Source organism: Trichosurus vulpecula, chromosome 7 (genome assembly GCF_011100635.1).
Source record: "Trichosurus vulpecula isolate mTriVul1 chromosome 7, mTriVul1.pri, whole genome shotgun sequence".
Taxonomy (NCBI): domain Eukaryota; kingdom Metazoa; phylum Chordata; class Mammalia; order Diprotodontia; family Phalangeridae; genus Trichosurus; species Trichosurus vulpecula.
This window is the reverse complement of record NC_050579.1, coordinates 12,297,555-12,321,599: the sequence shown is the minus strand read 5'-3', so window position 1 is coordinate 12,321,599 and position 24,045 is coordinate 12,297,555. Positions and strand designations below refer to the sequence as shown.

Here is a 24,045-nt window from a genome sequence, read left to right as displayed (position 1 = left end):
GGGTTGTAAAGAATGTTGACCAAGGTCAGTTAATATTCTCCCTTGGAGTTAGGGTCTCATCCCTTAATGGCTAACAGGGATAAGAATGTCTTTAGGTCAGTCTAATCTGGCCTTGTTGACAGTGGTAAAGGTATTTCCTGAGCAAACTTTTAGAGAGAACAAAGAAGCCCGGGTCCTGAATCTTCATCCAGTTACTCATTAATTCAGGCTCTGGGTCTAGTTGAAATTAAAAATGATATAAAATGGTATAAAACGTTCCTGTCTATCTAATCATCCATGGAGGTTTACATGTCAAGATAGCAGAAAAATGAGGTCAGATCCCATTGTAACTGATCTCAGTGGTCTAGCAAAGGGTTACCCTAAAACGGAGCCAGGAGTCTTTGACCCCGGTTATGAGAAATTTCGATTCTTGATTTTCTTGTTTTATTATTGGGGGAGGGGGTCAGAGCCCTTTCTCCTAGTTAGGGGTCACTGAGTTGGCTGAAAGCGGCCCATGGAAGCCCAAGGAGTTGGGAAGGATTCTCCGTGGGCCCCAAATGCCGGTTCCCCATAGAGAAGCTGAGCAAGGTCACTTTCCTTCGGGCATGTTCAGCTCGTGACCTTGAAGGACACGCGGGGTCGCGGCGTTTCTCATTCACTTGTACAGCCCACAAAGACACGCAGACTGAACCAGGGACAAGACCCGTGCTGTGACGTCATTTGCCTCTCCTGGGTCATTGATTTCGGAGCCCTGAGCCAGTCCCCAAGCCTTGGGAGGTTATCTCGGGACACTTCTGCCCTGAGCAGCCCCTCTACCCGGGCTCACGACCCTCACAAATAAAGTGGCCCAGTGGGAACCACCGGAAAGGTAATGGGAAAGCTGATGACGTCACGGACCCCTGCGCGGCTCCATTTCGTGCCATTTACTAAGACCTTTGTTTATGGAGCCCCGTTGACCCCCCTTCCTTGACACTCTTGGCTTCCAGGCACAGTCTGGGGACTGCCCCTCAGGGCCCGGGCCTGAGTCAGGACCTGAACCCACATCCTCTGACCCCGCAGCCAGCGGGTGGCCGCTGCCCCATCCCGTGCCCAGGCCTTGGGCATTTGACTCTGCAGGTCTATGGGGACGGGAGGCAAGGCAGCAGGAAAACCCGAGCAGCGGCCAACCCCAGCTTCGGCCTCATCTTAGAGGTTTCCCCACCCTCCCTCCTCCTCCACCCGGGCGTGGCCAGGACCCCAGAGCTGCAACCACCAACGATAGGGCGTGTGCGCACTGCCCTCCCGAGCCTCAAGACTACATTTCCCAGAAAGCTTGGCGCGCCGGTCCTTGGCTGCCGTCCACTACAGAGCGGTTGCCGTGGAAACACCCATAGGTCCCACCCCTCGGGGCGACTGATTGGTGCATTTCTCACGTGACTTCCACTTCCTCTTACTGTCCCGGTCCCTCCTCGGGTAGGACCCGCGGGTGTCTGAGGGGAACTCCTGGTCAGTGTCCGGTGGCGCCTCCTGTCCCCTTCCTGTAACCTCTTCCTGCTGTCTTCCTCCCCTCCCCCACCTCCCCTCTTACCCCTCCCTTTCTCTTCCTCGCTCCCTCACTGCTTCTCCTCTTCCTCCCCCTCCTTCCCTCTTTTCCTTCCCCTTCCTCTCCCTCCTCTTCCTCCTTTTCTTCCTCCCCCTCCTCCCCTCTTCTTCCTCCCCTTCCTCTCCCTCCTCTTCCTCCTCCTCTTCCTCCCCCTCCTCCCCTCCTTTTCCTCCCTTTCCTCTCCCTCCGCTTCCTCTCCCTCCCCTTCCTCCCCCTCCTCCCCTCTTCTTCCTCCCCTTCCTCTCCCTTCTCTTCCTCCCCCTCCTCCCCTCCCCTTCCTCCCCTTCCTCTCCCTCGTCTTCCTTCTTTTCTTCCTCCCCCTCCTCCCCTCCTTTTCCTCCCCTTCCTCTCCCTCCTCTTCCTCTCCCTCCCCTTCTTCCCCCTCCTCCCTTCCCCCCTCTTCCCCCCCCCCCCACTCCTCATCATCTTCTCCCCTTGAATTATTGGCCAGCCTCCATTCTCCTTGGGAACAGTAATAATGATGATGATGACAAAGGCGGGCACTTAGTCCTCTAAGGTTTGCCAAGCACTCTGCCTGGATTTCAGGGCTGGGGGCCCCCACCCGCCGCCCTTTGACTGAATCCAAACTGCACGGAACAAATCCCCTTCATGTAAAGCTTGGACTCAGCCAAAGGGCCGCACCCGAGGACCTGGAAGACCTCGAGGCCGCAGGTTCCCCAGCCCTGGCTTTACTCATTTGATGTAGTAACAGCTGATGTCCATGGTCCTAAAGCCCAAACTAGCCCTCGGAGGCAAGTGGGACTTACCCATTTTCTAGGTGAGGAAGCTGAAGTTCAGAGAAGTCATTCTTCCCTTTGGAGATGGGATTGAACCGAAGTCTCCCCATTCTCAGTCCAGTGCTCTAGACTAGACTTTCCTGCCTCTCCTAAGGGAATATAAGCTTCTGGAGGGCAGGCAAGCAGGCAGGCTTGCTTTCCTCCTTGTAGCCCTGGCATCCAGCACGCAGACAGTGCTAGAGAACTGAAGAGAGGGGCTTTTGGGGGGTATTCTCAAGCCTGAGTCTCAGGCTCTGTGGAGCAGAACCAGCCCCACTCATGGTTTCATTTTCTTCCCCAGCTCGGCCTGCCCAGCTCTCTGCCCTTCCCCAAGAGGAGGGAGCTCTGGACACTGGAATGGCTCCTGTGCTCCTGACAGCCGTGGCTCACCAGGTGAGTGGGGGGTTCCTGCCTCCAGAAATGGCCCCACCCTGGGCCCAACACAGTTGTATATTTAGAGCTGGACAGGCCTCAGTCATCTAGTGCAGCACGCTCATTTTACAGCAGAGGAAACGGAGGCAGTGTTCAGGGGAGCAACTTGCCCAAGGACTTAGTCATTGTAAATTGCAGCCCTAGAACTGGAATCCAGAACCGCTGTTACACCTCCAGAGACATTCCAATGCATGAGGAAAACAAGAAAAAGTATTATGTGAAATTGTACATTTCTCTTAGGTACTTTGTTTATAAAATGTATATTAAATTTAACATAGTAGTAACCTTTCTGGGCTTCTTTTTGCTTCCAAAGACCCACCTTCTGCTGTCACGCGTTCTTGGAGCAGTGGTATGTGGTCATACATCTCGTTCTGAGGCTTCAGAGTTGTGGGTTACCCAGGGCAGCAGCAGAAAGACTCCTCGTTCGGTGGAGACCCACATGGCTTAAGGAGTATTGGGAAAGACCCGTGGGACTAGGACAGATGGTGGGCTCCTCAGGTGGGCAGAATGAGGGATGGGGGATGGACAGTCTAGTGTGGAAGAAGACATGGAAGAACCATCTTCTCGTGCCTTGGTTGGACACCCTGGGTTGGGGTGGACAGGGGAAGGCTCTGGGGGAGGGGATCAGTCCCCAAACCAGTGAGGTCCCAGGCCCTGCAAAGGACAGAGCAGCTGGCAGGTGTCCAGCGGAGGGACCAGGAAGGGAAAGGGCCTGGGACTCATGTCATGGGGGGAGCATCAAAGGAGTCAGGTGCACTTTTCCTGGGAAAGCCGAGAGTTGGGTAGGCCACAATAACTGTTACCGAGTATTTCTAGGGTGTCTTGTGGAAGAGGGTCTGATAGGTTCTGTTTGGGCTTGGTGTCAGGAACAGCTCCCAAGAATTAGAGCCATCCTGAAGTGCTGCAGGCTCTATTAGGTAGTGAGTTCCCCAGCCCTGGAGGGCTTCCACTGGAGCTGGGCCCACCCCTTGTTAGGAAGCTGTAGAGATTTCAGTCCTAGGACCTACATCTGCCCCTGGAAGGGGCCTCCCAGGCCATTGAGTCCATCTCCCTCAAGAGGAAATGGGTCCAGAGAGGTCAGGACTTAGCCAAGGTCACACAAATTGGAAGTCTCGAATGCCAGACTTGAACTCAGGCCCTGTTCCTCCAATTGAACCCTCTTGTCACCTCACTGAGCTCCCTCCCGTTTTCTCTGGTGCCTCTTCCAAGCTCCGAGGTTCTGGATTCTTGATAGATTCTTGGGCTTCTTCCTGCCTCCAGGTTCTCTCCATTGCTAGCCAAGATGAGAGGAGACCAGGAATAAATAAAGGCTGAATATTTGTATCTTGTGTTTGCCTGTGTTGTGTCAGCTGGAGTAGGTGAGAGGTGTGGCGAGTCTCCAGAAAAAGAAGACGAGTGTCCTCCTATGGGAACCAGGGGGCTGGGGCCTCTCTATTCTAACCTGAAGGGCTGGGCAGGGGGGCTGTTATTGGGGTTAATGCTGCCTTAGCAAAGCTGTTAAACAGGCGAAGGGTAACTTAGATGGGAGCTTTACCCAGCATGGGTCTTTCAGAGTTGTCCTTCTCTATAATGTCATCATAGGATTAATATTTTCCAAGTCTTGCTGACTTCATTCACACTGCATCAGTTCCTAGAGATCTTCCCAGTTTCTTCCTAAAGCATCCATTTCACGGTTTCTCCTGGCACAGCCATATTCTATTACGTTCATAGGTGGCAGTTTGTTTACCCATTCATTCCTCAAAGTGATGACAACCCCTTAGTTTCCAAGTTTTAGATATCATAAAAAGAACTCCTTTGAATCTTTTTGCACATGAGGGTTCTTTTTCCCCTTCTTGATTTCTTTGGGGCTGGGCTCAGGGGCAGTACAGCCAGGGCAAAGACTAGGCCCAGTTTGGTACCTTTGGGGCATCATTCCCAGGTTTGGCTGGACCATTTTGGACAGCTCCACCAATAGTCCTCCCCCTCAGCTCCTCCAGCCTTTCTCAATTTCTTCTTTTATTATCTTTGCAGATTGATAAGTGTGAGGAGTAACTTCAAAGTTATTTTAACTTGCATTTCCCTAATTATTAATGAGTTTTAGCTCTTTCTTGGCCATTATTGGTAGTTTGAATTTCTTGCTTTGAAAACTGCTTTTTCATATCCTCTAAGAATGGCTCCTAATACATTTGAATAAATCCTTATATATAATCTTAGACGTGAGACCTTCAACAGAGAAATTTTTGCAAAGATTCTTACCCCCAATTACCTGTTTCCCTTCTAATTTTTACTATATTAGATTTGTTGGGCAAAGAAATTTAAATTTTTTAAATTAGGATTGTCAGTTTAATCTTGTATGATCTTTATCACTTATTTAGTCATGAGCTCTTTACCTATGCATAGATCCAAAAAGTAATTTCTTCATACTCTTCCAATTCGTTTACAATGTGACTATGTCATGTATCTGTTTAGTTTATCTTGGTGTATGGTGTGAGGTCTTGCGCTAAATCTTATTTTTGTCAGACTGCTATCTTGTTTTCTCAGGAGTTTTTTTCAAATAATCCTTTCTCAGTATTTAGGTCTTTGGGTTTATCAGCCACTATTCTACTGTGTTTATTTTCCCCTACCTATTGTATACCTGATTGGATCCACTAATTGATCTTTCTCTTCCTTCCATCCTTTCTTCCTTCCTCCCTCTCACTTTCTCTCTCTCTTCTTTCTTTCTTTCTTAAAACAAGTATCAAATCATTTTCATGATTATTGCTTTGTAGTATAATTTAAGATTTGGTACTGATGGACCACCTTTCCATCCCACTTTTTTTTCATTATTTCTCTTGAGATTCTTGACCTTTTGTTCCACGATATGGATTTTGTTGTTATTTTTTCTAGCTCTATAAAATATTCTTTTGAGAGTTTGGTACAGTATTGAATAAGTAAATTAGGTTAGATTGTTTTGTCATTTAAATTATATTGGCTTGACCTAGCCATGGACAACTAATGTTTATTCAGTGATTTAGGTCTGTCTATTTCTGCAGAATGTTTAATAGTGAGATTCCTTGATCTTGGAAAATATGTGCCCTAGTTTTTTATACCTTCTGTAGTTGTTTTGAATAGACTTTCTCTTTCTAGCTCTGCTTACTGAATTTTGCTGGTTTTATATAGGAATGCTGATGATTTATATGATTTATTTTATATCCTTCAAATCAAAGTGATTTTCCTAAAGTGCAGGTCCAATCATGTCATCCATCCTCCCTACTCAGTATACATCAGTGGTTTCCTGTTGCCTCCAGAAGCAAATACAAAATGTCCTGTTTGACCTTCAACGCCCTTCATAATCTGGCCCCCTCCCTTTCTAGTGGTCTTGAACCTTACCTCCTGACATGTGTTCTTCCATTCAGTGGCACTGGCCTCCTGCCTGTTCCACCAAGATCCGCCATCTCATGGTTCAGGCGTTGTCTCTGGCTGGCTGTCCCCTGACTTCCTTTAAGTCCCAATTAAAATCTCACCTACAGGAAGCTTCCCCAACTCCTCTTAATTCCAGCACTTTCCTCCTTTTAGTTATTTCCTATTTATCCTGTATAGAGCTCACTTTGTCTATATTTGTTTGAATATTGTATCCCTCATTGGATCGTAAGCTTTTTGAAGGTAGGGACTGCCTTTTGCTTCCTTTTACATCCCTAACACTTAGGACAGTGCCTGGCATATAATAGGCACTTAATAAATGTTGATTATTGATTGATTGATTACTAATTATTTCAGTTAATTTTTTAGTTGACCAACTAGGGTTCTTTAAGTACCTTATCATATCATCTGCAAAAGTCAATAATTTTGTTTACTCTTTGCATATGAGTATTAACAATATCAATAAACACTTATTAAGCACCTACTATGTACCAGATGCTGTGCTAAGTGCTGAGGATACAAAAGGGGGCAAAAGACCATCCCTGCCCTCAAGGAGCTCACAGTCTAATGCTTAGTCTCTCGATTTCTCTTTCTTGTCTTATTACTCGTGCTGTCATTTCTACCAGTATGTCCAGTAGTAATGTCAATATTAGACACCCTAGTTTTACCCCTGCTCTTACTGGGAATCATTCATTGCATATATTGTTTGCTGTTGGATTTAGATCATTACTGTATACTGTATTCAAGACAGGTCCATCATTTCCTATGATTTTGTAGTCATAGTGTTTGTAATAGAAGTGTGTGCTGGATTTTGTCAAAAGCCTTTTCAACATCTAGCAACATAACCATATGGTTTTTTATTATTTATATCATTAACATGATTTATTGTGTTTATAATTTTCTTTAAGTTTAGCTAACCCTGTATTCCTGGTATGAACGCAACTTGTTCATAGGTGCATAATCTTTCTAATGTGTTGTTTTAGCCTACTGGCTAATATTTAAAATTTTTGCATCAGTGTACATTAGGAGTATTGGTCAGGCAGTTAATCAACATTTAGCAGTCCCTGACCTCTAGGAGCGATCTCTTGGGGAAGATAGCACATAAAAAGCTAAAAGGGGGTAGGGGTAAAGTATCCCAAGGTTGGGGAGTGGTGGAGAAGTCAGTGAAGTCCCAAAGCAGTTCAGCCAGTTGAGAGATGAGATGTTTGACTCCTCCTTAAATGGCCTCCTTTGTCCTTCCCATTGTCCCTTGATATGGGTATCAAGACCTTGTTTATATACTGAGAGACTGGAAGGTGTCTTCTTCTCTCATTTATGTGGTTTTGGAATTAATTGTTCTTTGAATGTTTGATAGAATCCCAGAATCACTGTTTGATAGAATCACTGGTGGTTCTGTATGGTTCTGGAGTAGCTCCTCACCCCCACCTCCCTTTGGAAATTCCTTTGTGGCTTATTCAGGCTTTTTCTGATATTGAGTAACTCAAATAGTCTTGTTTCTTTTGTTAATGTGAGTATTTTATATTTTTGTTAAGTATTGCCAACATCCAGCATTTTCACTGGTATTTTTGCTCCCTCCTTGTCTCCACCTCCTGTCTTTCTTGGCTTCCTTCAAGTCTCAGTCCCACCTTCTGCAAGAAGTCTTTCCCAATCATCCCTAATCTTAGGACCTTCCCCCCTGAGATAATCCCGATTATCCTGCATTTATCTTGTTTGCAATTAGTCATCTGGGAGCTCCTTGAGAGCAGGACCATTTGGCCTTTCTTTATCTCATACCCAGAACGTAGCACAGTGCTTGGCACATGGTAGGTCCTTGATAAATGCTTGTTGACTGAGTATTCATCTAATTCTTCTAAATTATCAGTTTTATTGGCATAAAATTGGGCAAAATAGTTTCTAATGATTTCCTTCATTTTCTTTTTAGTTGTTGTAAGTTCTCCTTTTTCATTTTAAATATAAACAATTTCATTTTTCTCTTTTGAAAAACCAGGTTAACTGTTTATCTGTTTTACTAGTATTTCCTTTAAACCGGCTCCTAGTTTTATTTATCAATTCCATGGTCTTTTTGCTTTTAATTGCCTACTCTTTAATTTTGAGAGTTTCTACTTCGTTATTTGATTAAGGGCTTTTGATTCTGTTGTTTAGGTGGTGGTTGTTTTTTAATTGCGTGCCCAGCTCATTGATTTGTTCTTTCTTCTGTCAGTGGAAGAACAGAGCAAGATAAAATTTCGCCCTCAAAATTGCGTAAAGGCTTCTCATGTATTTTGCTGTCATTCTCTTTGTTGAAATGTTTTATTGTTTTTATACCTTGTTCTTTGACCTGCCAGTTCTTTAACATTATGTTATTTAGACTCCAATTCCTTTTAAAGTCTGTCTTTGAGGCCCTTTACTGAAGATAATGTTATCGTATTATAATTAATAAATGAGGTGTTTAGCATTTTTGCTTTTCTGCCTTTCTTTTTGGCTGAGGTCTTTATGCCCCAAACACAGATATTTTTAGACTTCTATGTATGGCTAAGTAGTATATAAATGTAAATTCCATTCTATTCTCATTTAGTAATCACCAGAGCTCTTATCATCTTTAATTTTTTTTACTTTACTTTTCTTTTTCTTTAATATAATTAATTTATTTATTTTTAGTTTTTGACATTCACTTCCATAAGATTCTGAGTTTTGAATTTTCTCTCCCACCTTCTCCTCCTCCTTCCCAAGACAGTGAGCAATCTGATATAAGCTCTACTTATACCTTCCTATTAAATTAAACATTTTCACATTAGTCATGATGTAAAGAAGAATTAGAACTAATGGGAGGAACGACAAGAAAGAAGAAACACGTCCTTCATTTTTTTAAAGTTCTACCTAGGTCCTTAACTTCATGCTAATTTTTCTTTGGGTTAGATTTGTCTAAGTCTCAAAGTAGTACATTAAAGTCCTTTGCTACCATAGTTTTACTATCTGTTTCTTCCTCAAATTCAATTAACTTTTCCTTTAAGTATTAGATGCTGGGGCAGCTAGGTGACTCAGTGAGTAGAGCACTGGCCCTGGAGTCAAGAGGACCTGAGTTCAAATGTGACCTTAGACACTTGACACATATACTAGCTGTGTGACCTTGGGCAAGTCACTTAACCCCAATTGCCTTGCCAAAAAAAAGTATTAGCTGCTATAATTATTAGTTATGTGTGTGTGTGTGTGTATAATGTTTTTATATTGATTTGTCATCAGTGGTGTCTTTTGGCAGAATGTTATTTCCCTGTTTGTCTTTTTTTATCTTTTCTACATTAACTGCTGCCTTATCTAGATCATGGTCACTACTCTGCCTGCTTTTTGGAGTTCAGCTGAAGCATCACAGATTTTGCTCCAGGCCCTCATTTTAATTCTTTGTGAATCAATGTGTTTAAAGCTTGTGTTTTTATAATTAAAACAAGCAAACATGTTGTTGCACTTTTTTGCTCCCTTTTTCCATTTTACGGATTAGTTCATCCCACTCACATTTATAATTAAGATTGTCACTTATGAGTTTTCCTTAGGTTTCCTCCCACCTCCCTCTTTCTAAATAAGAAGAAAGAGAGCGTTTGCCTGACAATGATAACACTTTAAGGTTTGCTAAGCATTTTGTATGTGTGCAAGTGAAATGTTTCCCTTCTGTTGGCTCTTCTCCTCACCTGCCCCCGGGTTTTGACTTTTTCTTCCTTTCCTTTTAATGCTCCCTCTAACCCTGGAGATTGTTTTGCTTCTAAAGATCCCTTACCTGTGCTGCCCTCTCTGTTAGACCTCTCTCTGCTCCTCCCTTGCCCCATCTACTCCAGTTTCCCATTCTAGTTTAATATGTATCTGTGCTAAGATCTGTACATATGGAGAGAGGAGCCCAACCATGCATCTTCCTTCTCTCTCCCTCTCTGGCTGCACTTCATGTCCCTTGAGGTGAGGTGGCAGGGGCCTGTGAGATTCAGAGCCACCTGAGGACCAGGCCTGATCTCCCCACTGTGGTGTGGAGAGCCTCCAGGACCAAGAGTACCTCCAGTACCAGTCTTTGCTTTGGCCTCAGGCTTTCCAACTCTTAGTGCTTTGTGTTGGGGAAGAGAAAGAAGAAAGTCCGTGGGGAATGGGACTTCTGTCTCCAGCTGCACCCGTTCCTCCCTGAGTGGAGGAGTGAAATGGTTCCTCCCATCTGACCATCTGACCATGTGCCTCCCATCTCCAGCCTCCTTTGGGAAGAAGAGTGGTGCCTTCCACTTAATGATAAATATTGACACGCCTGGTCACACCCTGCACACCCCAATGATTCTGAACCCCCCTTGTCATCATCTAAGCCCCACATCCTATCCTCCACCACCTGTTTGATTATTTCTATCCACCTCAACCCTAACTCACCCCACAGTTCCCACCAGATACTGCCCGCCTCTTCCAGAGTGTCCTCTGGAATGCCTAATCTATAAGAAAGAAACTCCCCTTCATCCTCTGTCTTTTCATTTCCCATCCTTCCATCTACTGGCTCTGTCTAAAACCTGGCTTCCTTCTGATAACTCAGCCTCCCTGGCCACCCTTTCCAGTATTGGCTGCACCTCATTCCCCTTCCTCACTGGACGAGATGGAGAAGTTAGGATATTCCTCACTCCCCATTATCACTTCCAGGTTCTCTCCCCACCTCCAGCACCCAATGAAAATCCTTGTAGCTGTTGTCTACAGAGCTCCAGGTCACTGCTCTGCCTTCTCTAATAAGTTCAGTTCTGCCCTCATAGTAGGGAACTTCAGCATATACACTAACTCTCCCTCAAACACTGGAACCACTCAGTTCTTCAATCTACTCACTTCCCATGAGCTACTCCTCCAACCCACCTCGGCCACACACACTCTCAATGGTCACACTCTCGATCTTCTCATCATTCAAAAATGTCCCACATCCATGTTCAAGAGTTCTGAAATCCCCTTTTCTGACCATAATCTAGTTGCTTCCCACCTCTGTCTCCTTAACAGAACTGCTCTTCCTCCATACTTCCAGTCTCTCAATCCCTCAGTTCTCTCCCAAGCCATCTCTCCCATTTTTTCCTCTTTTTCCTATCTTGACCCTTTGGTGAACCAAGCTAACTCCACACTGTCTTCTTTTGAACACTTAGCCCCCATATCAAATCACCGATTATGCCCAGCCAGGCTTCAGCTTTAGATCACTCCCATCATTTGTCACCTTCATGTCTACATGTGCTGCTGAAACAAAGGTGGAGAAAATCAGGCATAGTAATTGGGTTCATTGCAAGTTTATGTTACACAATCTCAGTTGGGCTCTCACTGCTGCCAGGCAATCCTACTATACCTCTCTTCTAGACTCATTCTCCTACTCTCCACAGCAGCTCTTCCAAACCTCATCCCTCCTCAAATCACCCATGCCCCATCCCTCCCTCTCTCAGCTGAGATCCTATTTTACAGAAAAAACTGAGGCCATTTGCCATGAGCTCCCTTTTCCCTTCCTCATCTGTCACCCAGATGCCTTTTGCCACTCTCCTCTCTCATCCCTGTCTCACATGATGAGATATCCTTACTCCTGACCCCTCTACCTGCTCAAGGGATCCCATTCCATCCTGTCTCCTCCAGCAGATCAGCCCCTCTGTCATCCCCATTCGCTCTCCCTGTTTACTGGCTCCTTTCTACTGCCCACAGACATGCTCATGCCTCCCTATCATGAATAAACTCTCATGTGATCCCTCCCTGCTAACTGTTTTTCTATATTTTTTAGCCCTTTATAGCTAAACTCCTCAAAAAGGTCATTTATAATTGGTGCTTCCACTTTCTTCTCACTGTTCTTTACCCCCTACAGTCTGGCTTTTGACTTTATCATTCCACCAAAACTGCTCCCTCCACAGTGACCAATGATCTCTTTGGGACAAATCCAGTGGTCATTTTTTTCTATCCTAGTTCTTCATTGACCTCTCTGCAGGCTTCAATACGTGTTCATCCTTTTCTCCCTGATATTCAATATCTCCTCTCTAGATTCTCAGGACACCCCTCTCCTCCTGCCTCTCTGACCACTCCTTCTCAGTCTTCTTTGCTGGATCCTCCTCCACATCAAACCCTTTAAGCACAGGTGACCTCCAGTATTGCATCTCCAATTGGCCTTTCAGACGTCTCAAACTAGATGTCTGGTGGACATTTTAAACTCAACATATCCAAAACAAATCATTTCTTTCCCTAAACACTCCCTACCTTCCCTATTAATGTAGAGGGCAGCACTCTCTTCTCAGCCACCCAGGCTTGCAACCTAGGAGTCATCCTGGATTCCTTGTTCTCCAACCCCCTCCCCCACCCCATATCTAAGCTATTGATTTCTCCTTTGCAATATCTTAATACACCCCCTTCTCTCTTCTGACTCTGCCACCTCCCACCCCCATACAGCCCCTTATTATCTCATGCCTGGATCGTTGAAATAGCCCAATCATCAGTTGGCCTGCCTCATCCTCTATTCACCCACCAGAGAGATGGTCACTCTCTACCCAGTAAACTCCAGCGGCTCCCTATCACCTCTAGGAGCAAATACAAAATGCTCTCTGGCCTTCAAAGCCCTCCATATCCTAACCTCCTCCTCCCTTACTCCCTAACATGTACTCTTTGATCCAATGACACTGACCTCCTTGCTATTCCATAAACAAGACCCTCCATTTCTTGGCTGTCAAGATCCTCCTTGGCCATCCCCCATGCTTGGAATGCTCTCCCTCCTCATCTTCACATAGTGACCTCCCCGGGCTTCCGGCGGAGGTCTTCCCTGACCCCTCTTTATTATTCCTATTTGCATTTATTTCCTGTTTATCTTTTATCTGTCTCATTTGTATAGTTTTGTTTGTTGTCTCCTCATTTAGATTGTGAGCTCTTTGAGGGCAGGAGCTATCTTTTGTTTCTTTGCTACACTTAACATAGTGCCTGGCTCATAGTAGGTGCTTAATAAATATTCATTGAGGAACTGACTATGATTTTACTCAGTTTTCCTTTATCCTATTCAGATGAAACTGTGATTCATAGAATGTCCATTCCCCCACCCCTTCTTCCATGACTATACTCTTCATTTTATGTACCTCTATTATTATTTATGTAGTAATTTTCTTCCACTTCTTCCTCCTTTTCTCACCATTATAATCCCACATCCATTTTATTTTTGCCTTCTAAAAAGATTAAAACAGAACAAAACCATGCACAGACACTCTTGTTTTAACTTTTCTTTATAATTCTTAAAGATAGTAAGATTCTGAGACGATATTTGTCATTTGTCCTGTTAACATGTATACAATTCATTCTCACATATTCCCTTTCAGGTATACAAATATGTGAATTTTTTGATGTTTCTCATGGCGCCTGCATTTCCATTTCCAAATCTCTATTCAGTTCTGTTTTTGTCATCAGAAACACTTGGAAATCCTCTCTTCTATTAAAGGTCCACTTTTCCCCCTGTAAGTTTATGCTTAGGTTTGCTGGATAGGTCGGTCTTGGTTGTAAAGCTTTGTCTCTTACCTCTTAGAGTCGTCTGAGTTCTCCTTTCTTTGCAGTTGTGGCTACTAAGTCTTATGTAATCCTTGTTGGGATTTCTTGATATTTGAACAGCTATTTGGCTGTTTGGAATATATTTTTTTCTTTAACCTAAAAGCTCTTGATTTTGGCTAATGTTCCTGGGAGTTTTCATTTTGGGGTTTCATTCTAGAGGTGACTAGTGGATTCTTTCTATGTTCGCTTTACTCTCTTCCTGAATTCTGGGCAGTTTTACTAAAATTTCCTAAAAAGCTAGGTTGCACAGTGGATAGAGTGCTTGCCCTGGAGTCAGGAGGAACTCAGTTCAAATCTGGCCTCAGATACATATTAGCTGTGTGACCCTGGGCAGGTCACTTCACTCTGTTTGCCTCAGTTTCTTTATCTGTAAAATGAGCTGAAGAAGGAAATGGCACACTGCTCCAGTATCTCTGCCAAGAAAACCCCAAAAGGGGTCATGGAGAATTGAACATGACTGAAAAATGACTGACAACAACAAAAGAGTCTGGTGTTTTCTTTTACTCAGAATATTCAGATGAAGACTAGGTAAGAAATGAGGCAGAGAGTGGCCTTGTGGTCCTCTTCAATAACGAAGGACAAACAACAATATTTTGATAGCCTAGTCAAGGAGACCAGGTACATATTCTTTCTTTCTTCCTTCCTTCCTTCACTCATTCCTTCCTTCCTTTCTTTCTTGATAGTTCTCATTGTGTTGTTGAGTCATCGCCTTTTCTAGCCTTTTCAGATTTTCAGATCATTCAGTTCTTATGTGAGGTTTTCTGCCATCTGTTCTAAGACATCAGTTTTCCTTCCTATTCCCTCCCTTGTAGCTTCTGTATCCCTTAATTCGTTTCTTCAAATACTCCTGCCGTGTCATACAAAGTGCAGGGCGTTTTTTTGGAGGCTTTCTCCAGTCTTGCCGAGAGACCCCTGTCCTCTTTCTGGTTTATCTCCTGGGTTTTCCTCCAGCCAAGATATCTCTTCAGGGTGATCAGTGTTTTCTTTGGTTTGCTCGTAGGAAGATGGGACTGCATTTGGGTCAAGTTCTGCAGCTGTAGGCCAGGGTCTGCAGGATCCTGAGTAGAATGGACCAGACCAGGTCCCTCCTTCAAGACACTTTGAGTCTCTTCCTGGGGCTTCCCTCTCCTGAGACCGCTCCCTTGTAGGTTCCCCATGGGTTCCTTCATCCCTGTTGCTGAGCTTGAAGTATTCTCATATAAGCCACTTGCTTCTGAGAATGACCAGGCTGCATTTTGCTTGGAGCCTTTCTCCCTCTGGTGCCTCTTGGAGCCTTCCCCAGAAGTTCTGAGTCTGGGCTCCTGCTTGGCTGAGTTGGTACTTTGGTACTGGGTTAGCCTCAGGCTCTTTGTTTTAGAGCATTACACTGGATCTTCCCCAAGGCCAGGAGCCCTGGGACCACCCTGAAGGCTCTGCTCTCTGTACTTAGTTCTCAGCATAGCCCAGTAGCTCATCTGTCTCACAGTCTCTGCCTACACTGGAAAGGGGTACCTGGAGGTTATTCTTTCTGTGGCCTAGCTAGGAGACTGACACATCTCTAAGCCCTGATGAAGCCCTTTTGGGGGGTCTGGGCCCTTGAATCATCACACCTCCTCCCTGAAAAAACAAAAGATGGAAATATGAGGATCACTCAGTGTTGGATCCTCGTTCTTGACCTGGAATGGTGATTAACTTCCTCATCTTTTAGGTGAGGAAATTGAACCCAGGGAGATTAGGTGATTTGTCCAAGGTCACCCAGGCAGAAAATAACATAGCTAGGATTTGAACCCAGGACCTCTGACTTCAAATCCAACCTTCTACTACTCTGCTGTTTCTCTCACAGTGATTAAGCTGTTACAGACTGAAGCAGTGATAAATACTTGGCTTGTATTATAGTGAGGCCAGAACCCTGAGAACTACTCCCTCTCCCCCACTCTCTGGGCCCTTCACTCCCAGGTCCATTCCAGGGCTGATCCCTGGACAAACACAAATAAAAGCATTTGGTGTTTCAGGAGCCATTGACCTTCCAGGATGTGTCAGTGGTCTTCACACAGGAGCAGTGGGCTTACCTGGACCCTTCTCAGAAGGAACTGTACCGGGATGTGATGCTGGAGACCTACCAGAACCTGCTCTGCCTAGGTGAGGATGACCTCCCCCTGGGACTGCTTCCCCCTCCCCAGCTCCCAGAGGGGTCCTTGGGTCCTTCCTTTGTAAAAGGCTTAGAGGCACCTGTTTGGCCTTCAGAGGCTGGGGTGTCCTCATCCCCTTTGGTCCAAGGAAGTTATTCATTCGTAATTGTGACCTCTGCTTCTTGTACTTCAGCAGAAGTATGATAGATTTCTGTTCCATTCTTGTTTTAGTTCTGTGTACATCTTTCTGCTTCAAGTATGTGTCTCATAAATAACATGTCGGTGGCTTCTTACAATTAATAAAATATCAATGATTTCTGGGGGTCTGGGTGAGGGTCCAAGGTGGGACAGTCAGGGTAGGCTTTATGTAGAACAGGGTGTTCAGACTTGGGCTGGGAAGGGTGCCCAAGTGTTGTGGGCACTCTGACGCTAAATGTGCCCTCTCGGTTCAGATTTGATATTAGCGTGGAAGGAGCTGCTTGGTCTCACATGGTGACTCAGCACTCTGTACCTGTGCTTGGGACCCCCTTGTATGAGAGGGGGAAGCCAAGGAGGATGCCATGTCATCAGGAGGGAGCAAGGAGTCCACAAGAGCCAGCCAGTGGAGGGACAAGACAGGGAGGATTGGAACCCAGCATAGAACAGCCCTTTCTCTTTTGCTTTGTTTCTGCCCTCATGGGGTCCTTGTGCCTCTACTGGGACTTAGTGTGGATTCTGATCGCCTGTTACCTCTCGGGTTGTGTGTGCCTTTTCTTTTGGTTACTCATGGCTTCAGCCCCTGGACTGAGGCCTTCTGCCCAGGCCAGACTCTGCCCTCTGTGTCCTTCTTGGATGGAATGTCTAGGCCTAGGTCTGGACCTACCAGAACCTGTTGTGCCTGGGTGAGGACATGCTCATGCTCAGTCAGGAGATGAACCATCAGGCTAGTGCCAGATTCCCTGACTTATCTCTGACCAGAACACCCACAGGCTCCAGCTGCCTCCTTGGATGGAAGTTTTCTCTTTAGGTTTCCTTGAATCACTGCATCATCTGGTATTCATTTCATCTTTGCTGGGGTGAGGCTTGGGGCAGCTAAGCTTGATTGGAACCTTTTTTGTCTCCATCTTTACCCAAGACTCCCACTTCCTTTGAGCAGGACTGGCCATGTCTAAACCCCAGGTAATCCACCAGCTGGAGCAAGGGGAGGCTCCTTGGACACGAGAGAGGAGAGTCTCAGGGAGCAGCTGTCCAGGTGAGTGAGTGACCCCCAGGTAGGGGAGTCCTTGACAACAGTGTATCCACTGGTCAGCCAGCACAATCCCTTCCATAGTTAGACAGGAGCCTCTGCTCAGAGCTGCGCAGGCCTCTGGAGAAAAGCCCCTACTGTGTCAGACAAAGGAAGTCAGCACACCTCAGTTGGCCACCTCAGCAAGTCAGTCTCCTCATGTCTCCTAGTCTCAGAGAAGGCTCTTAGGATCCCAGATGTAGAGCTGGCAGGGCCCTCAAGGACCACCTGTTCTGACTCCCTCATGTTACAGTAGAAGAAACTGAGGCCCAGAGAGTATAGTGACTTGGCCAATGTCACCCAGGCAGCCAGAGGCAGAGCCAGCATCCAAACCCCTGCCATGGCTACTAACCCCAAAGCCAAGCCAGGATGTGTCCTATATCTCCCTCCTTTCTGTGATGTGACCTCCTCAGCAGCCCTCTTCCTGTTATGTTGCCTGTTCATACCATAATGAAATAAAATTGAAATGAAATCATGCAAATAAAAGTATAAAACTTAATAGAAAGAGAAATTATTAAACTCTGGGGTTAAATGATTGGTCAGAAAGATAGCTATCTATTGAAAGGCTAACAGCAGCAGTAGCACATTTCTGTCCCTAATGGGAGGAAGCCAAAGCAGTTCTTAGTTGCAGACTAAGACATCTCTGAATGCCTCTATAGGAAAGGAAAGAGGCATTTGGGGGTTGGCCTGCCATTTTCAACTCAAAAAAATTAATGGAGACCCTAAATTAGAGCATTAACGAACAAGGTACAAAAGGTCATGCTTACCTCTGTGATTTACTTATAATGAGGACCAAGAAGGCATTCCCAAAAAGAGAACCCCTTTGGGAATAAGAATCAAAGCCATCCCATATGTGGGAATTGACTTAGGTAGGAGTCCAGCAGACTTTTACAAAGGCAGCTACAAAATGCTCTAAGTGATAATAAAGCCATATCCAAGCTAAATAGGAAGAGGGAATTCAGTGTTCATGGGCGTCTCGCTAGAGGAAGGAAGACAGTGCTTTGAACAGTCATTTGCAGGGCCTCTCCTCCACTTTTGGTTTCTTCTTGTTCCCCAACTCTCACTATGACTCCAAGAAGCTGTAACATGCACAGCAGCTGCACCCTGGTAAACTATCTTAGCAGATAGGTTAGACCAGGTTGAGGATAACAACCCATCGGTGAGTTAGGGTGGCGCTAACCCCAAGCATGTGAAGACTTCCCTCCGTGGAATGGGTGGACATGAACCATTTGTTCCAGTGGCCATGAAGGCAACTGAAGTAGGTTACGTGGAGTGCTTTGAGCTTGGTCAGACACTGAAGATGCCAAAGTTGTTCCGCTGCCTGCCAGGCTGTCACCAGTCATCTTGACTTTTGTCTTGCCACTGGACTTTGATGACTCTGGAAGACAGAGAATGAGGCTGACAACTTTGTGCAACTCTGCCTCGCTTTAATCCAGTTCACATGCAAGTCAAGACATCACCTCATGATGGTCTCTTCAAAATGAAGGAAGAACAGCAACACAGAATGCTATACCAATGAAAACACCAAGGAGAAATAAGATATACAGGCAATGGGGTATAGAAATCTATCTTGCCCTGCAAGAAAGTAAGGGGAAAGGAGATAAGGTTGGGGGGGGGGGGGTAGTAGGGTACCAGAGGGGAGGGCAGACTGGGGAAAGGGGCAATCAGAATATATGCCATCTTGGGGTGGGGGGAGGGTGGAAATGGGGAGAAAATTTGTAACTCAAAATCTTGTGGAAATCAAAGTTAAAAACTAAAAATATTAAATAATAAATCTTAAAAAAAGAAATATAAACAAACAAAAATACCAAGGAGTTTGTTCATGGAATTAAACACAACTCAGGAAATTCATATAGAGAAACAAACAGACATGAATTGTGTAGCAGTGCTGAAAAAAAGCAGAACTGATTATTCCTGTAGTAATTTATTAAGTGCCTGCTGTGTGTCAGGCTCTGGGCTCAGTGCTGGGGATATACAAACTCTAAAAATGACATCATCCTTTCTCTCCAGGATCTGACATTTTGGTGGTGGGAACACATATATATGCATCAATATATGCACAATAAATAAGAACAGAATACGTATAAAATCTGCGCATACTGAGTTCCCTATTACATTCCCTAATACATGGAAAACAAACTAGATTAACTCGTCCCAGTGTTCTTACTTTCCTCATCCTAAGCAGAAAGAAGACTTAGGATGCAAATCTGAGATTGTTGGTGAGACTGAGGGGCAATCTCTATGGCCTCCTACTTAATTGTCCCTAGATATCCCCTGACTGATGGTCATCTAGCTAATGCTTAGTTATTTCCAAGCACTTTGAGCTTTCCTGCATTATATGGAGCACAGTGTGGCAAAGAGACTGTGAGGATGACCCACATTCTTGTTCTTCTACTAGTTAATTGTGTGACAATGGGAGCTCAAAATGTTTCTCCAGGCCTCAGTTTTCTGTTAGAAACTATAATAAATGTCTTTCTTCCTTCTCTCTCCCAAAAACTTAGGAGATTCAATAGCAAAGGCTTTTTAAAAAATAAACTATCAATGAGTATGCAAACAAGATATTACTTGTTTTATTTAATATCAGCAATAATTGTTTTGGGAAGAAGCACAAAATAGACTAAAGATTATAGCAGGTAGGCATAGAGGATATTTCCATTTTCTTTCTCTCCTTTTTTCTTTTATTTTCTTTTCAGATTGGGAGTCTAGGCCTGAAACCAAGAAGTCCATTCCCAAACTGGGCATTTCAATGGAGCACTTGTCCCAGAACAGACTCACAAGAGATGGTTTCTCTGTCTCCAGCTTGAAAGAAGCCTGGGTACATGATGTAATGTTAGGGCAGCAACAGAGCATTGAAGAGAAAACTTCTCAGCAAGTAAAAATTGCCCAAGGGAAAACTCCCAGTGACGTGAGAGGCTGTGAAGGTAGTAAGCATGGCCAAAGCATCAGTCTGGAACCAGACCTTTTTGCGCCACCAAGAGTATTTATAGGAGAGGATCTTCTCAGATGTGATTCTGGCAGAAAGAACTTCATTCTGTCTTCAGAACCCAGGAAGTACCATAGAATTTGCTCTAAGGAGATAGATTCTATGTATGATGAATGTGAGGAATCCTTCACTTCTCAATCAGACTTTATTGCATATCATAGGGTTTATCCTAGAGAGAACCCTGATGATTCTAATGAATATGGGAAAGCTGTCAGCTTCAGCCCATATATTAATTCCCATCAGAATATTGATATTGGAGAGAAAGTCCCTAAATATAATAAATTTGAGAAGGCTTCTATCAAAACTATACAACTAATTGAACATCAGATAATTCACACTGGAGAGACACCAGAGTATAGTGAATATGGAGAGCCTTTCAACCCTGGTTCCTCCCTTACTTCCTATCAGAGGATTCACACTGAAAAAAGACCTAATCATTGTTTGAAGTCCTTCCTTCAAAATTCACAGCTTCCTCATCAGCAGCCAGTTTATATTGGAGCGAAGCTTTATGAATGTAATCAATGTGGGAAGGCCTTCCACCGGAAAGGACAGCTAACTCAGCATCAGAAAATTCACACTGGAGAGAAACCTTATGAATGTAATGACTGTGGGAAGGCCTTCCGCCTAAGAGAACACCTTACTCGACATCAGAGGATTCATACTGGAGAGAAACCTTATGAATGTAATGAATGTGGGAAGGCCTTCCACCTGAGAGAGCTCCTTACTCTCCATCAGAGTATTCATACTGGAGAAAAACCTCATAAATGTGATGAATGTGGAAAAGCCTTCAGCCAGAGAGGACATCTTAATCTACACCAGAGAATTCACACCGGAGAAAAACCTTATAAATGTAATGATTGTGGGAAGCTCTTTCGTCTGAAAGAACACCTCACTCGACATCAAAGAATTCATACTGGAGAGAAACCTTATGAATGCACTGAATGTGGGAAGTTTTTCAGACGGAGAGGACTTCTTACTCGACATCAGATTATTCATACTGGAGAGAAACCTTACAAATGTAATGAATGTGGTAAGGCCTTTAGCCTGAGAGAATCATTTACTCGACATCAGACTATTCACACTGGAGAAAAGCCTTATGAATGTAATGAATGTGGGAAGGTCTTCAGCCTGAGAGGATCATTTACTCGACATCAGAGTATTCATACTGGAGAGAAACCTTATGAATGCAGTGAATGTGGGAAAGCTTTCCACCTGAGTACAGAGCTTACTCGACATCAGAGAATTCATACTGGAGAGAAACCTTATGAATGTAATAAATGTGGAAAAGCCTTTCACGTGAGCACAGAGCTTACCAGACATCAGAGGATTCATACTGGAGAGAAGCCTTATGAGTGTAATGAATGTGGAAAGGCCTTTCACCTGAGAGAATACCTTACTCGGCATCAGAGGATTCACACTGGAGAGAAACCTTATGAATGCAATGACTGTGGGAAGGCCTTCCGCCTAAGAGAACACCTTACTCGACATCAGAGGATTCATACTGGAGAGAAACCTTATGAATGCAATCAATGTGGGAAGGCCTTCCACTTAAAAGAACTCCTTACTCTCCATTGGAGTATTCATACTGGAGAAAAACCTCATAAATGTAATGAATGCGGGAAGGCTTTTAGCCAGAGAGGACACCTTACTGTACATCAGAGGATTCATACTGGAGAGAAACCTTATGAATGTAGTCAATGTGGAAAGGCCTTCCATGCAAGGGAACTCCTTACTCTCCATCAGAGTATTCATACTGGAGAAACACCTTATAAATGTAACGAATGTGGGAAGTTCTTCAGCCAGAGAGGACATCTTACTGGACATCAGAGAATTCACACTGGAGAGAAACCTTATGAATGTAATGACTGTGGGAAGGTTTTTCGTCTGAAAGAACACCTTACTCAGCATCATAGAATTCATACTGGAGAGAAGCCTCATAAATGTACTGAATGTGGAAAGGCCTTCAGCCGGAGAGAACACCTTACTCGGCATCAGACAATTCATACTGGAGAGAAACCTTATGAGTGTAATGAATGTGGGAAGGCCTTTAGCCTGAGAGGATCACTTACTCGACATCAGAGTAACAAATGTCATCCCATATTTGGAAATTAAGCTAAGATTTTGTAAGACCTGAATATGGACAACTACAAAATTCTGAGAAGTGAATTTAAAGAGCAAAATAATTGGGCAGAATTCAGTATTCATGTTTTTTTCTGACTAATATAATAAAAATTACTTCTCAAAAAAACTTACAGGGTTTATAGAATACTCATCAAAATACCAAAAATTTCTTAGCTGTTCAAACGTTTTGACTCACTTATCCAAGTACTGGGCATGTGCCAAGATCACTAGAAAAAAAAGTCCCACGTTCTTGTTCAGTCATTTTAGTTGTGTCTGACTTTTCGTGACCCCAATTGGGGTTTTCTTGGCAGAGATACTAAAGTGGTTTTGCTGTTTCCTGCTCTAGCTCATTGTACATATGGGGTAACAAACGCAAACAGGGTTATGTGACTTGCCCAGCATCACACAGCTAATAAGTATTTGAGGCCAGATTTGAATTCAGGTGGCAATCTGAGGCAGGATTTGAATTTCTGATTTCAGGCCCAGCACTCTGTCCCCTGCGTCACCTATTCCCAAAGGTCCCATAGCTAACATTTATAGCAACTTTGTGTATGCAATGGATAGCAAAAAACTAGAAACAAATTATGTGTGAGTCAGTTGTAGAATGGCTGCACAAATTTTGGTGTGTACTTGAGCTAGAATATTACTGTGCAATAAGAAATAATAAATATGAGAAATTAAGAGAGTCATGGAAAGATTATATGAGCTGAAACAAAAAAGGAGACCCAGAAGAACATGAGGCAGGCAGAGTGGTTACAGCAGTTAAGATTAAACCATTTCTAAAATGCTACAGATTAATTATATCAACCTATTTTGTTTCCAGAGAAAAGAGGAGGAAGTGGACCTCCAGCTTCTCACTAGAGAGGTGGGGGACTAGGGGTATAAACTATTGCATATACTGTCAGCTGTGGTTGCTTTGGCTGTTGGGTATGATTTAATTGTTTCCTTGGTTAGAAAAAAGGATTTTATGTGGATGGTATATTTGGAAGTTATTCTGGTGATTATGAAAAGCATAAATTAAAGTTATTAATGGGGGCAATTTGACATTAACACCTGTCTGTACGTCTTAGAATAAGGTAGGTGTTCTTTTCAGTTGTTGATAGGGTCAGCAACTCTCAGCTAAGTCGAGTTTGGTTGAAAATTGTGTAAATAGTCCTGAACTACTTCTGGATTTACTGCTTACTGCCCTTGGACTTGTCCAAGCCATTCTAAGCAGTTAACACCAAATGATATGGGGTCCCATTTCCACCCTAGAGATGGAGATAGAGCAGGCCAGTGCATTTCAATACACCTGCTCGCCTCACATTCACTCTGACCAATGAGAAATGCAGGTAGCACCTGGAATTTTGTGGTGAACTAAACGGAACAGAACAAAATTGTCATACCAATGTTGAGGCCATCTCTGACCAAGTTAGTGTCATGGAGTAGGTGAGTGGTAGGGTTTTGTTGACCTCACTAATGTCTTTTTCCCTATTCCTAGAGCTGAAAGTAATCAGAAGCTGTTTCCTTTCACCTGAGAAGGAGTTAAGTATACATTTTATCATCTGCCCCCAGGACTACCTGAACTCTCCATTATATACACTGCCATAGTCTGGAGTTCAAAAAGTGGAGCAGGCCTCATTTTGTGAAGGTATTTCTGTATAACACTACATGGGTGACATCATGTTTGTTGGGCTAGCCAATGACATGGTAGCAGAAGCCTTAGATTGTATGATAGCCCGTGTGAGAGAAAGGTGTGGGAAATCAACTCTTAGACAATCCAGAATCTAGCCTGCTGTCAGGTTTGGGGGAATACCATGGATAAGGGAAGCCTCATTCATGTAGACATTCCAAAATGAGCTGTTGCCATTTGTCTCCCCAGAGTTGGAAGGGGAAGCTCTAACATTTAGTGAATTCAGGTTTTT

At 44.1% G+C, this 24,045-nt stretch overlaps 1 protein-coding gene across 3 annotated transcripts; it reads left to right on the top strand.

Annotated features, from left to right (window-relative positions):
* The first annotated feature begins 1,416 nt into the window (after positions 1-1,416).
* On the top strand, positions 1,417-23,222 carry LOC118857259 (zinc finger protein 665-like). Of its 3 annotated transcripts, none has more exons than XM_036767930.1 (5): positions 1,417-1,464; positions 2,639-2,730; positions 15,657-15,783; positions 16,909-17,004; positions 19,731-23,221. In XM_036767930.1, the coding sequence occupies exons 2-5, from the start codon at positions 2,695-2,697 to the stop codon at positions 22,130-22,132; spliced, it is 2,661 nt and encodes an 886-aa protein (XP_036623825.1). In that variant the 5' UTR covers positions 1,417-1,464; positions 2,639-2,694; the 3' UTR covers positions 22,133-23,221. The 3 variants fall into 3 exon arrangements, with proteins under 3 accessions (XP_036623825.1, XP_036623826.1, XP_036623827.1); XM_036767931.1 differs by lacking the exon at positions 1,417-1,464 and adding an exon at positions 1,986-2,078; XM_036767932.1 differs by lacking the exon at positions 1,417-1,464 and adding an exon at positions 2,191-2,339 and having other exon boundaries at positions 19,731-23,222.
* Positions 23,223-24,045: the final 823 nt, after the last annotated feature.